Source organism: Neohortaea acidophila, assembly GCF_010093505.1.
Source record: "Neohortaea acidophila strain CBS 113389 unplaced genomic scaffold BDY17scaffold_4, whole genome shotgun sequence".
NCBI lineage: Eukaryota > Fungi > Ascomycota > Dothideomycetes > Mycosphaerellales > Teratosphaeriaceae > Neohortaea > Neohortaea acidophila.
In genome coordinates, this window is record NW_022985513.1 from 1,947,988 (window position 1) to 1,959,186 (window position 11,199).

The following is an 11,199-nucleotide window of genomic DNA, read 5'->3' on the forward strand; positions in this document are numbered from 1 at the left end:
TGGCTCATACTTCCTGCTTCAACCACTCCTTCAGCTTCTCCAGCGCCCGGCCCCGATGTGAGATCTTGTTCTTCTCTGCGATCGGCATCTCTGCGTACGTCTGGCCTTCGTACTCGAAGCACGCATCCCACCCTATGTGGATGTTAGAACCAAGGCACGTCAACCGCCATAGTTGAACGATCTTACCGAAATGTGTGGGCCCCCGCGCTGGCACGATACTCCCCTGTCTCCAACGTCAACTGTCATCCTCCATCCGAGAAGCAAAATCGAGACACTCACATCCGTCCGACCCTGAAACATCAGCACCTCCTTCCCCGGACCCTCACAGTACGCAAAAGTACATACAGCCTGGGCGGACTTGTCCTCAAAACCAGCGAGTAGAAGATGGAACCGATCCACTCCGAGACTCTTCAAGAACCATTTTCTGTGATACACTTGCATTAGCACTATCATTCCCCACGACGCTCGCCAATGCAGCGGCACTCAACAAGTAACGGTGAAAACATACACATAAGGCCCAGGTAATTCTCCCCAAGCATTGAAACACAAACACGTATCTTCCACCAGCACTGGCCCTTGTACCTATACACCCAGTCATCAGTAGACTCCCATGAATCAAATGCAACCCCCCCCCCCCCGTATGATCGGGAATAGTACAAATGAGTAAAGAGAGGAAAACATACAATCCCCGCCGCACTCGCACACTTGTGCCGCGAAATCTCCTCAATTGTGCCCTGCACCTCGTCCAAGTCGACGTTGCGGCTCGCCAGCTGCACCGGCGTGCTGGACAGGATGGCTTGCACTTCGGCGAGTTTGTGCGCGTTGCCCGTGATGAAGTTGAGGGCTTTGGGGGCCATTTGAAGGGGGTGTGATCGAGGGGGTTTGTGAGAAGGAATTGGTATTGTTAACGGTGTGGAGGGAAGAGATGGTTGGAGTTGGGAGGTGGAGGGTGATATGAACTGATGTACTTGACACGACTTTGCACGAACATCACTTTAGGCGCGTGACATACGGTATACATTGCTTTGGCGAGCGTATGCGCCAATCCATAGTGGTGGCACCGGAAGCGTCACGGCAGTACATGATCACGGCGAGTCGAAGGGCAAGAGCAGGCATTTTAGAATACTTTGAATTGAAGCCACGACTCTTTGCGAATCGCGGCAACGGCAGTTTTCGAAACGACTATCGGAAAAAAGCCCTTGTGGAAACGCCGTGATGTTTCGTAGCTAGCACGACTCATTCCTCCATCCTCATGCCCAGTCTACGTCTCTACACCGTCTCCAACACCGTCTCCTTGAACTCCTTGTTCTCCACCTTCTGGCCCGCGTCATCCGTCGATGACTCGCCGTGCAGCGAGAGAAGGGTGCCGAGATCGAACTTGGGTGACTTGAGGAGCTTGACTTTGCGGACGTGGACCTGTTGCGGCGAGGGTTAGTCACATGTATTCTCCCGAGAGTTGTGCCCAGTATCACATACGTTCTGAAGAGGGTAGATTCCCTGCGTGCTCTTCTCAATCTCCCGTCCAATCACCTCCGGGATCAACTTGGTGGTGAGCTGGGCCAAGTTGCAGCTCTGTGCCTCGCGCTGCATAATCTCCACCATCTTCTTCCGGATCGCCCGAATCTGACTGCTCGCGGCGTAGGTGGTCTTCTTGATCTGGTTGGGCCGCTTCTTGGTGAAGCCAATGGCGAAGAGGCGGAGGAGGTAATCGTCGGTGGTCTTGACGACCACGTTGGCCTCAATTAGCGTCTGCCACTTGCGCACCAGCGAGCGGAGTTTGTCGGAGGTGAAGTCGAGGCCGTGGAAGTTGGTCAGGCAGTTCTTGCCCTGCACCTCGTCGACTCGCAGCTTGATCTTGCGGAAGGCGTGGTCTTCGTCTTTTTGGAGATCGGCGAGGGAGACTTCGAGGATGCGGCCTTTGAGGGCGTCGTTGGCGTTCTTCATACCGGTTGTGCGGTTCACAAGCGTCTTGCCGACACTGTTGGAGGGGTTAGTGCTTCTTCTCTTGATGTTTGATGCTCATGGAGATGGTGGAGAGCCGTACTCGCGAATGTTGAAGGTGGAGGGCGCCTTGATGTTGTACCAATCCTTCCGGGTGAAGGGGTCGACCTTCTTCTTCAAGCCCTTCTTGCCCTTGGACAATCTCTTGTTCTTTCCTACGGCCATGATGGCGGTTGATGTAGGAAGTGCGGGAGATTGGGAGTGGCGATGTGTGTGTTGCGACGTCTGGTCGAGATTCGTGAAGTTTGTGCTGTTCTTGAATTTGTTCCCGCTTTCGTGCGCGGAGTCTTGGCGGGAAATTTGTGGCGCGTGCTTTCTTTCGTTGATGCCTGAGGCAAGAAGTATCGAATCGGGAAATTCTGGATGACTTCACGAATGCGAGGAGGCATCTTGACGTTCTTTGCATTCTTCCACTCGCCTTCACGTTGCCCGCCTCCCGCGGCTCTGCCCATGCTCATCCGCCACCTGAGCCCCGGTGCGCCGCTATGGAACAGCTCAGGCTACGTGTGTCGCGCTTGCCGGCATCAATTGCTGGCCAGTCGCACTCAATCCCGCCGCTGGGAGAGCACTCTCTTCTCGACCCAACACAACCCAGACGACGCGGCTGACCATTTTAATAACCTCGTTGGCACCAGTCCCCTCGCACAGCTTGCGGTTGTCGAGAAGGCTTCATCCAACCTCAATGGCTCCCCATCAGATGCGGCCAAGGACAAGAGCAATGGCGGAGGCGAAGGGGAAAGCACAACGGCTACGACATCTGCACCATCTAAGATGAGTCCGTCTGCGAAGCGGAGAGCGCGACGTCAGAAAGCCTGGGCCAAGAGATTGCAAGAAAGAACAGCAGGCACTCCACCCACGGTGTCTAATACTTCTCAGCCTGCTTCGGCCGCGTCTTCGGCCCATCCTCAGGACGGAAGTACAGCCAGTGTTCTTTCAGATGTCCTCAGCTCCCTCTCGAAAGATGTGGACGATAGGTTGAATGTATGGATGAATCAACGGAAGGATCAATCGCCGACAGTTCCTCCTGCGCCGCCTGCTGCGCCAGGAGAGAACCAAGAAACTTCCACCATCCATAGGGTTCGTTCAAGGCTGCGGGTGCGCAAGTTGCACCAGGACCGTGTTTCAGTCATTCGCAAACTTGTCTCTCCCCTTCGATATACAGGCACTCGTGCTTCTGGGGTCATCTCGAGAAGAAGACGAAGAACACCAGTGTTTGAGGTTGGGAGGGCAAGACGTGGGAGTCGCTTGCGCGCAGCGGCATCACCAGTTCCAACCACGCCATCTGTAGCGGCACCCCAATCTGCGCAAGCCGCACCCCCCATCGACAATGAGCCGAACGACAGGGGTGCTGAGGAACACAAGCCTTTATCGGAATCCACGAATCAAGAAACTGCTCCACCGCTCAAGATCACCAGGCAAGCGAAGTCCTCGAAACGAGTGAAAAGGGCCGCGTCGGCTTCGCCAGCCAAATCACCTGAGCAGGCGGCAACATCTAAACAGAACAAGTCTGCTCCGATAAGCAAGCCTAGTAATGGCGATGCCGAGGAGCATAAGCCTCTGTGGGAAGTCATGAGCCAAGCGGGAATTTTGTCCGACAAAACCACCAGTAAAGCAACATCATCGGCGAAAGCCAAGCGGGCTACACAGGCATCTCCATCCGACTCAACACCATCCGGACCTTCGCCTTCCACCAACGTCATCACCTTACAGCCTTCTGCGCTAAATATAAAACCTCTGGACATCCCACAACCCGCAGTGCCTGGTCTGGCATACGGTCTTGACCGGGTTCTTTTCAACCCAGGAGTCTACCAGCTGCAAGATCCTCTCTCTCGCGTTTTCAACTTCGATCCGTACCTGCAGAATATCATGCCGCCCGCCGAGTTTGACTTCAACGCTCTCAAGCAATATAAGACCTCTTCGCAGGATTCCATGCTTTCCACTCTGGCGCAAGAGCACGGGAAACGTTACATTGGCTCTACGTCCAGCATGACAAGTACACTCGCTCATTTCCATTTCTTGCTATCCGATTGGCGACCGGTCAACGTCAACATGATGTCGCAACTCTTCGCCGGGAAGTCGGACACCTTCACGCAGATCAATCGTGCTCCCAACGCCATTTTCTTGCGCTGGAAGGATGGCACCTACGCGATCGACGCGGATAAGGAATTTGATTCGGGGAACGTCTTGATGTTGCTCGGCAAGTCTATGGAGAAGCTTCTCACAATGCCCAAGTCGGAGTACGAGCGTTATCGCAAGAGTGATCCCCGTGAGGTGACGGAAGAAGAACGCACTGCGCCGGAACCCTTCCAGTATACCACCATGGGAGACTTCTTGATGCGCTCTCAGCTTGACGCTCACGACCCTCGTCTCCCCGGAACGGGAACATTTGATTTGAAGACAAGAGCTGTCCTCTCGGTGCGCATGGACGCGGAGAACTTCGAACCCATGACCGGCTACGAGATCCACACCCTTCAAGGCCGCTTTGGCAGCTACGAGCGCGAGTATCACGATATGATTCGCGCGACGATGCTCAAATACATGCTGCAAGTGCGCATGGGACGCATGGATGGTATTTTCGTGGCATACCACAATGTTGAGAGGATTTTTGGCTTCCAATACATCCCGCTTCAGGACATGGATCGCGCTCTCCACGGTCAATTCGACCCTTGTCTTGGCGATCAGGAATTCAAGACGTCTCTGGCGCTGTTGAATGAGGTCCTCGATAAAGCGACGGCCAGATTCCCCGAGCAGTCTTTGAGATTTCATTTTGAGACTACTAACCAGTCGGTTGGCTCTACTCCAACGACGGTTATGTGGGTGTTTGGGGAGGCTATGGAAGAGGAGCAGATTGAAGAGATCCAGGCTACATCCAAGGCTAGGGTTGCGAAGTTTGAGCGCACGATGATGGGCATGGAGAAGGAATCCGAGACTCCGACCAGCACGTCTCACGCCGAGAAGCACGACAAGGCCGCCGACTCTTCAGCAGCAGCCACGGAAGAGGACCAGAGCGCGCAAGCCGAAACTGCTCCAGCACCTGGCCCTGCAAGTGATACCAACTCCAGCCAATCCGACGCGGACGTCGACTTTCTCGACTCCATCGCCTCCTCCCCCACCCTCGACTCCCCCGCCCGCAAACCGCTCTTCGCCGCCTCCATCATCTGCAAGACAAAGGTCAACGGCGTCGCCGCCTCCCGCCCCGAGCACCTCAAACCCACCGACAAGTGGGAAGTGGAGTACGTGCTACGCGAATGGCCCGAGTCGGAGGCGATGTGGGCGCGCTACGAAGCGATGAAGGAGCGCAGGAGGGACATTTTCGAGCGAGTGCGGGACGAGGAGGCGGACGAGGCTGCCCAGGCTGGCGGTAATGGACATGGGCAAGAGGTTCCAGCGAAGCAGAGGAGGGATCGGCACTTTATCGAGTTTTTGCGCTCTATGAGCCGCACTGGCAGGGAGTTTAGGCAGAAGATGGACAAGGCTGACGCCGGAAGGAAGCGGGTTGTTTTTGGGTGGGAAGAGGAGGAGGGAACGTAGCGTGGATGCTGAGTTTGCTCATTTTGCATAGCGACGGCGAACGGGCACATCATCGGGCAAGGACTGTCTGTAGCATAGACAGCCACCAAGGCCGACGATTATTAACATGGAATGGCTTTCTCCCGACTCTCCACCGACGGAGGAATTCACGTATTCATCGAAAATCCAGGGTCCAGCGGGCTGACAAACCCCATATCTCCGTTGACGACATCTCATCATCCCCCATCCTCTCTGGCTTCCGTCTAACCATTCGGGTAAGGCTGGGCTTGCATCATTTTCAGAGTCACTCGAACTGCTCACTGCTTGGTCATACGTTTCTCGTAACTCCGTTCAGTTGCGTGGTTGAGCGCAGGGCTTTACCCGGCCGTATTGTCATCGCCATGCCAGGTTTCCGGCGAAAGATCCGCCCGCCTTGTGACAGCCGTCTTGGCGAGGCTCGACGAGCTACTTTGTCCGCAAGAATATATAGCGACGGTAAGTCGGAGCCGCAGGTTCACAAGTTAAGTCTTCTCTCGTCGTCGCTGTCGTCCCGGTCTTGCACTTCTTTTGTGGACATCGCTCTGTCTGCGATCTGTCCTCGATACTTCTCTATTCGACTATCGGCCGGCCCCAATCATCATCTTCACACCAAGCTCGCTGCTATCGGCGTCGCAGCTTCGTTCTCTCCACAATGACAGACCTTATGCGCGATGCGCCCATCGGACAACTGATTCGCTACTTCACGCGCAATCGAGTCTTGCTGTACCCCGAGGAGAAGCCGGGCTTTCAATGTCCACCGTCCTATAGCGATCCCACCAATGCTTCCAGGCCTCGAGAAAAGTCGTCGCGCCCTCCATCACCGAGTCTAAACTACGCGCGGCCACAAGCAGGAGAAGAAGCCGAGTCACCCCACGATTCACATACTGGCAGCTATACGGCGAGGTCCAGTCTCGATCAGGGAGTAATCCTACCCGATCTCGAAAAGCAAGACACCGCCCGCAGCACTGTCTCCCAATTCGGGGCGCGCACCGCATTACAAAGATCTCACACGCGTTCCGAGCTCGACGAAGCTTTCCACGCTTCATCGCTGACGAAAGAAGTCTCCCGTCCCATCGTGCCGCAGCGCACAAGCGACGGAAATATCCTCGTCGACTGGTATACGACCGACGACCCGGAGAATCCGCACAATTGGAGTCAGGGGAAGAAGGCCGTCACCGCGCTGCAGATCTGCCTCTACACCCTTGCGGTGTACATGGGATCTGCGATTTACACTCCTTCCGCCGGCGGAGTCGAAGCCGCGTTTGGTGTTTCTACGGAGGCCGCATCGCTCGGCTTGTCGCTGTACGTGCTTGCGTATGGCACCGGGCCGTTGATCTTCTCTCCCTTGAGCGAGATTCCCTCTATTGGCCGAAATCCCCCATACATGATCACCATGTTCATCTTCGTTGTCCTCTGCGTGCCTACTGCGCTGGTGGAGAACTTCGCCGGCCTACTGGTGCTCCGATTCCTGCAAGGCTTCTTCGGCAGTCCCTGCCTAGCCACCGGTGGAGCATCGATGCAGGATCTCTACTCCCTCATCAAGCTACCATACATCCTCTGCCTCTGGGCATTCGCCGCAACCTGTGGTCCAGCACTTGGCCCCGTGATCTCCGGCTTCTCCGTGCCCGCGGAAAACTGGCGCTGGTCGCTATGGGAAATCCTCTGGCTCGCGGGGCCCATCTTCATCAGCATGATGCTCTTCCTCCCCGAAACGTCCTCCCCCAACATTCTCCTCCGCCGCGCCCAACGTCTCCGCAAACTCACCGGAAACCCCAACCTCAAAGCCCAGTCCGAAATCGACCAAGCCAACATGCGCCCCAAAGACGTCGCCTTCGAAGCGCTCGTGCGCCCCATCCAGCTCATCGTCATGGACCCCGCCATCGGCTTCACGGCCCTGTACGTCGCGCTGTGCTACGGCATCTACTACTCCTTCTTCGAGGTCTTCCCGCTCGTCTACATCGACCTGTACGGCTTCAATATCGGGCAAATGGGCCTCACCTTCCTCAGCATCACCGTTGCCGTCGTCATCTCCATCGCCGTCTACTGGGCGTACATCTGGTACGTGGTGGAGCCGGACATTCGCAAGAACGGGCTGGGCGCGCCGGAGAAGCGACTGCTCCCGGCCGTGATTGCGTCCTTCCTGTTACCAGTGGGCCTCTTCTTGTACGGATGGACGGGCAACGGGGAGATATACTGGTTTGTCAGCGTGGTTGGGATTTTCCTCTTCACGTGTGGCGTCTTCATCGTGATGCAGTGCGTGTTTGTGTACCTGCCGATGGTGTATCCGCAGTATGCCGCTTCGCTGTTTGCTGGGAATGACTTTGCGCGATCCTTGTTGGCTTTTGCTGCTATCATGTTCGCGCGGTAAGCAAGGGACTTCTTCCGAAGTGTGGAACAATCCTGCTAACATGTTGAATCACAGGGCGATGTATCTTGGCATGGGCATTGGGCCTGGCTGTAGTCTCTTGGGTGCTTTGACTGCGGCTTGCATTGGAGGAATTATGATATTGTACTTCTATGGCGATAGATTGAGGGCGAGGAGCAGGTTTGCTGCAAAGTAGCAGACTGCATGCCCTGTTGTATTTCTAGAATAGATTCAAAAGGAAATTAACCAATCCGTGGACCCCTTAGTTAGTTCTAAGCCACCAAGAAGAAAAGACAAAAAAAAGGATACCGATATGGGAGAATCAAACTCCCAAAGTTGCCTGTCAAAGACGTACTTTGGCGGTACTCTGAACGCTGTCTGTCAGAACGGAGTTCCAAAGACGCGGTATAGAATGCAGGTGATAGACTCACGGGAATCGAACCCAGGCTGGCACGGGATTTGTGTGTAACCACAACGTGACGTCATACCACTAGACCATACCACCGGTCTGTAGAAACCTTAATTCACGAGGAATTGGAATTGTTAATGTAGCTTGAATTTGCAGGTGGATCTACCATCGACGCTAGACTCGACGAGGCTGAAAGTTGGAAATCTGCTGTGGACTCTTACACCTTCACATCCGGACAACATGTCCAGCAATCAATCCGAGAAAGAGCCAATTATAGCCCAGCTTCAGGCTTTACTAGATGAAAGCGTCGCGGCTGGCGTTCCAGGCATTTCGGCTGCGATTCAGACATCCACCGGGACGCAATGGGATCTCTCAGCCGGGTACGCAGACATTCAGACCAAGGCGGCCATAGACAAGACCACCGCGTTTGGCATTGGTAGCATTACGAAACCTTTCGTCGCGGTTCTGACTCTCCAACTCGTTCAGGAGGGAAGACTGAATCTGAGTGATCACGCAAAGTCTCTTCTCAGCGCCGATGTTTTACACGGCATCCAGCATGCCGAGGAAGCGACTATTGCCCAATTGCTAAGTCATACCGGCGGCATCACCAGTTGGGAAGACGATCGACAATGGCAAAAGGATGGACGTGGCGAGAACATCCAGCCCAGCAAGATCTGGCAAAAGAGTGAAACGCTAGACTACGTGCGCCGAGCTGGAGAAGACACTGGTCTGAAGCCCGGCCCATTCCACTATGCCAATACGAACTACACGCTTCTCGGCCTGATTATCGAAGAGATAACGAAAAGCACCGCCGAGGCGGAAATCCGTCGCAGAATCCTCGAACCCTTGCAAATGGCAGACACGTACTTCGAGGGCTTCGAACAACCACGGGTAGACCGCACGCCGCATCGCTATCACTGGTCGACGCCTACCTTTCACCAGACGGCCGGCTTTTCACCTCACCATAAACCCGTACGAGATGATCTCGTCGATGTCACGGGCACGAATCTCTCCGTGTCATGGACGGCAGGAGGCATGATCTCCACCCCTACAGATCTACTCAAATTCGCCAACGGGCTGCGAGAAGGGAAGCTGCTGAATGCACAGTCGATGGCGGCGTTGATGGACTGGCAGCCGGCTTTTGAGAATATAGACATGGGCCGTGGCGTTTCTCGACTCCGGGACTCTGGACTTCCGGGGACGTGGGTGGGGCATAATGGTGGTGTGCTGGGGTTTACTGCTGCTTGGTGGTGGGATTACGAGGGTACTTGCGCCGTGAGTGTGTTGGCGAATGTGGGATCGTCGCATGCGGGCGATGTGCCTTCGCATGCGGCGCGTGTGGCTATCAAGACGAAGTTTTTGCGGCTGGCGGCGGAGCTTGCGGCTTTGGGATGATGATTAGAATGTATTCAGAGTCGTTCAGTCAATGCTATACCCGTATGTCCTCAACGCCGCGCTAATTCATCGTCAATGACCGAGACAATCAAGGCCCCTCCATTCGCTGCTTCTTCGGTGGCCGGTTACCAAACCGCTCCTCCGCTCTCCTCTTTCTCTCCATCTCCTCTCTCATGATCCGCTCGGCATTGCTCATCTTCTTCTCCGGCTCGGCCGCAACCACATCCTTCTTCTTGGCGAAGGGGTTCTTCTTGGCCATGAGTGGGTTGACTGCTTTCGACTTGCCTCCCAGAGACAGCGACATCTTTGGTATGGAGGGAGTTTCTTTCGCGGGAGCTGGCTTGTCTGTGCCGAGTACTTCGTCGTCCTCCTCATCGTTCTGTACTTTTGCTGGCGACGCAGGCTTGTCACTCGCAGAGAACTCGGTAATGGCAACCGGCGCATCGCCAGCCTCTTCTTTGAGAGCAGTCTGCTTCGGTTGGACCTTGCCACCAAGGCTTAGCGACACCTTGACCGGCTCTGCAGCCACATCTCCCTCCGCTCCCTCCTTCGACCGTCGCTCTTCCTCAAGCCGGCCAGCCTTCTCTGCCTGCTCCCTCGCCTGCCGAATCTGCCTCTCCAACATCTTCGCCTCCAACTCCTCATCCCCCTTTGCCAGTCTTTCCTTCTTCTTGACATCCTCCCGCCGCCGAATCGCTTCGGCACTATCATCAATCCACTGGATCTCCAACCCTCTCTCCCCCTCCTCAACCCTACACACCCCCTCCTTCCCCAAGTGTTTCGCAAAGTCCGTCAGAGAACTCCACTTCGTCGCATTCATATGCACATGCTCCTTATCGCGAATATACTCCTGATAGAACTGATTCATATGCACCTTCTTCTCCCCATGGCTCGTCCGCAGCAACTGCAGAAAGTCGCGTGCAAACTGCCGGCTGTAGTCCTCGATGAACTTCTTCGGATCCTCGCCGACCAGCAACATGGCGCGCACATGCCCCTCGGACTGAGTGTGCTGCTTGAACCCGTTCTCGTCGCGGCATTGCTTGCCGCAGATCTGGCAGTACCATCGCAGGCGCTGCAGGCCTTTGGCTTTGGACTTGTTGGCGATGTATTTGGTGCTGCCGACTTCGGCTTTGGGCATCGTGGGTTGGTGTGCCTCCGGAGAGGACTTCGCGCGGGGATGTGTCGGAGTGTTGTCAAAGGTGGACGTCGAGGGGTTGGAGGAAGAGAGGAGAGGTCGAAGAAGTGGTGGCAAGTTCAGGTTGGGTTGGACTTCTCGAATGCTGAGTCAGCCATGTTTTCTGGAAGAGCCGCCCGTGATCCAGCCTTGCGAGAACGCTAACCGTCACACGACGGTGTAGAGTAGCAAGAGCGGAGAGACGGCATGTCAGGGGTCTTTTCTCTCATCTAGCGTCTAGAAAACCATTCGACTTTGTGTGAAACGCGGATCAAAGAGTGATGTTTCCTGCCTCAGGTTCTTCCC

At 55.3% G+C, this 11,199-nt stretch overlaps 6 protein-coding genes and 1 non-coding gene across 7 annotated transcripts; 3 read left to right on the forward strand and 4 right to left on the reverse strand.

The window, feature by feature from the left end:
- Window positions 1–4: 4 nt before the first annotated feature.
- Window positions 5–1,242, reverse strand: BDY17DRAFT_333770 (inosine triphosphate pyrophosphatase-like protein; the record flags this gene model as incomplete). The annotated part of the gene is made up of 5 exons (XM_033737907.1): window positions 684–1,242; window positions 509–582; window positions 280–424; window positions 187–223; window positions 5–132 (listed from the first exon to the last, which is right to left on the reverse strand). The coding sequence occupies exons 1-5, from the start codon at window positions 855–857 to the stop codon at window positions 5–7; spliced, it is 558 nt and encodes a 185-aa protein (XP_033591300.1). The 5' UTR covers window positions 858–1,242.
- BDY17DRAFT_296213 (40S ribosomal protein S3aE) lies at window positions 944–2,263 on the reverse strand. Its single transcript, XM_033733424.1, has 3 exons — window positions 2,045–2,263; window positions 1,477–1,978; window positions 944–1,416 (listed from the first exon to the last, which is right to left on the reverse strand). Exons 1-3 carry the CDS (start codon window positions 2,164–2,166, stop codon window positions 1,270–1,272), a joined length of 771 nt encoding a protein of 256 aa, XP_033591301.1. The 5' UTR covers window positions 2,167–2,263; the 3' UTR covers window positions 944–1,269.
- Window positions 2,264–2,402: 139 nt separating this feature from the next.
- Window positions 2,403–5,733, forward strand: BDY17DRAFT_296214 (mitochondrial protein Pet127-domain-containing protein). Its single transcript, XM_033733425.1, has one exon. The coding sequence runs from the start codon at window positions 2,452–2,454 to the stop codon at window positions 5,530–5,532; it is 3,081 nt and encodes a 1,026-aa protein (XP_033591302.1). The 5' UTR covers window positions 2,403–2,451; the 3' UTR covers window positions 5,533–5,733.
- Window positions 5,734–6,038: 305 nt separating this feature from the next.
- Window positions 6,039–8,424, forward strand: BDY17DRAFT_296216 (major facilitator superfamily domain-containing protein). Its single transcript, XM_033733426.1, has 3 exons — window positions 6,039–7,913; window positions 7,972–8,282; window positions 8,347–8,424. Exons 1-2 carry the CDS (start codon window positions 6,203–6,205, stop codon window positions 8,109–8,111), a joined length of 1,851 nt encoding a protein of 616 aa, XP_033591303.1. The 5' UTR covers window positions 6,039–6,202; the 3' UTR covers window positions 8,112–8,282; window positions 8,347–8,424.
- Window positions 8,332–8,420, reverse strand: BDY17DRAFT_t16. Its single transcript has one exon. It is a non-coding gene; the product is annotated as a tRNA-His (tRNA).
- Window positions 8,425–8,493: 69 nt separating the features above from the next.
- On the forward strand, window positions 8,494–9,729 carry BDY17DRAFT_296219 (beta-lactamase/transpeptidase-like protein). Its single transcript, XM_033733427.1, has one exon. It carries the CDS (start codon window positions 8,565–8,567, stop codon window positions 9,717–9,719), a length of 1,155 nt encoding a protein of 384 aa, XP_033591304.1. The 5' UTR covers window positions 8,494–8,564; the 3' UTR covers window positions 9,720–9,729.
- Window positions 9,730–10,302: 573 nt separating this feature from the next.
- On the reverse strand, window positions 10,303–10,857 carry BDY17DRAFT_233071 (domain of Kin17 curved DNA-binding protein-domain-containing protein; the record flags this gene model as incomplete). Its single annotated transcript, XM_033730244.1, has 1 exon — window positions 10,303–10,857. A coding segment is annotated over one exon (555 nt), but the record flags the coding sequence as incomplete, so codon positions are not given.
- Window positions 10,858–11,199: the final 342 nt, after the last annotated feature.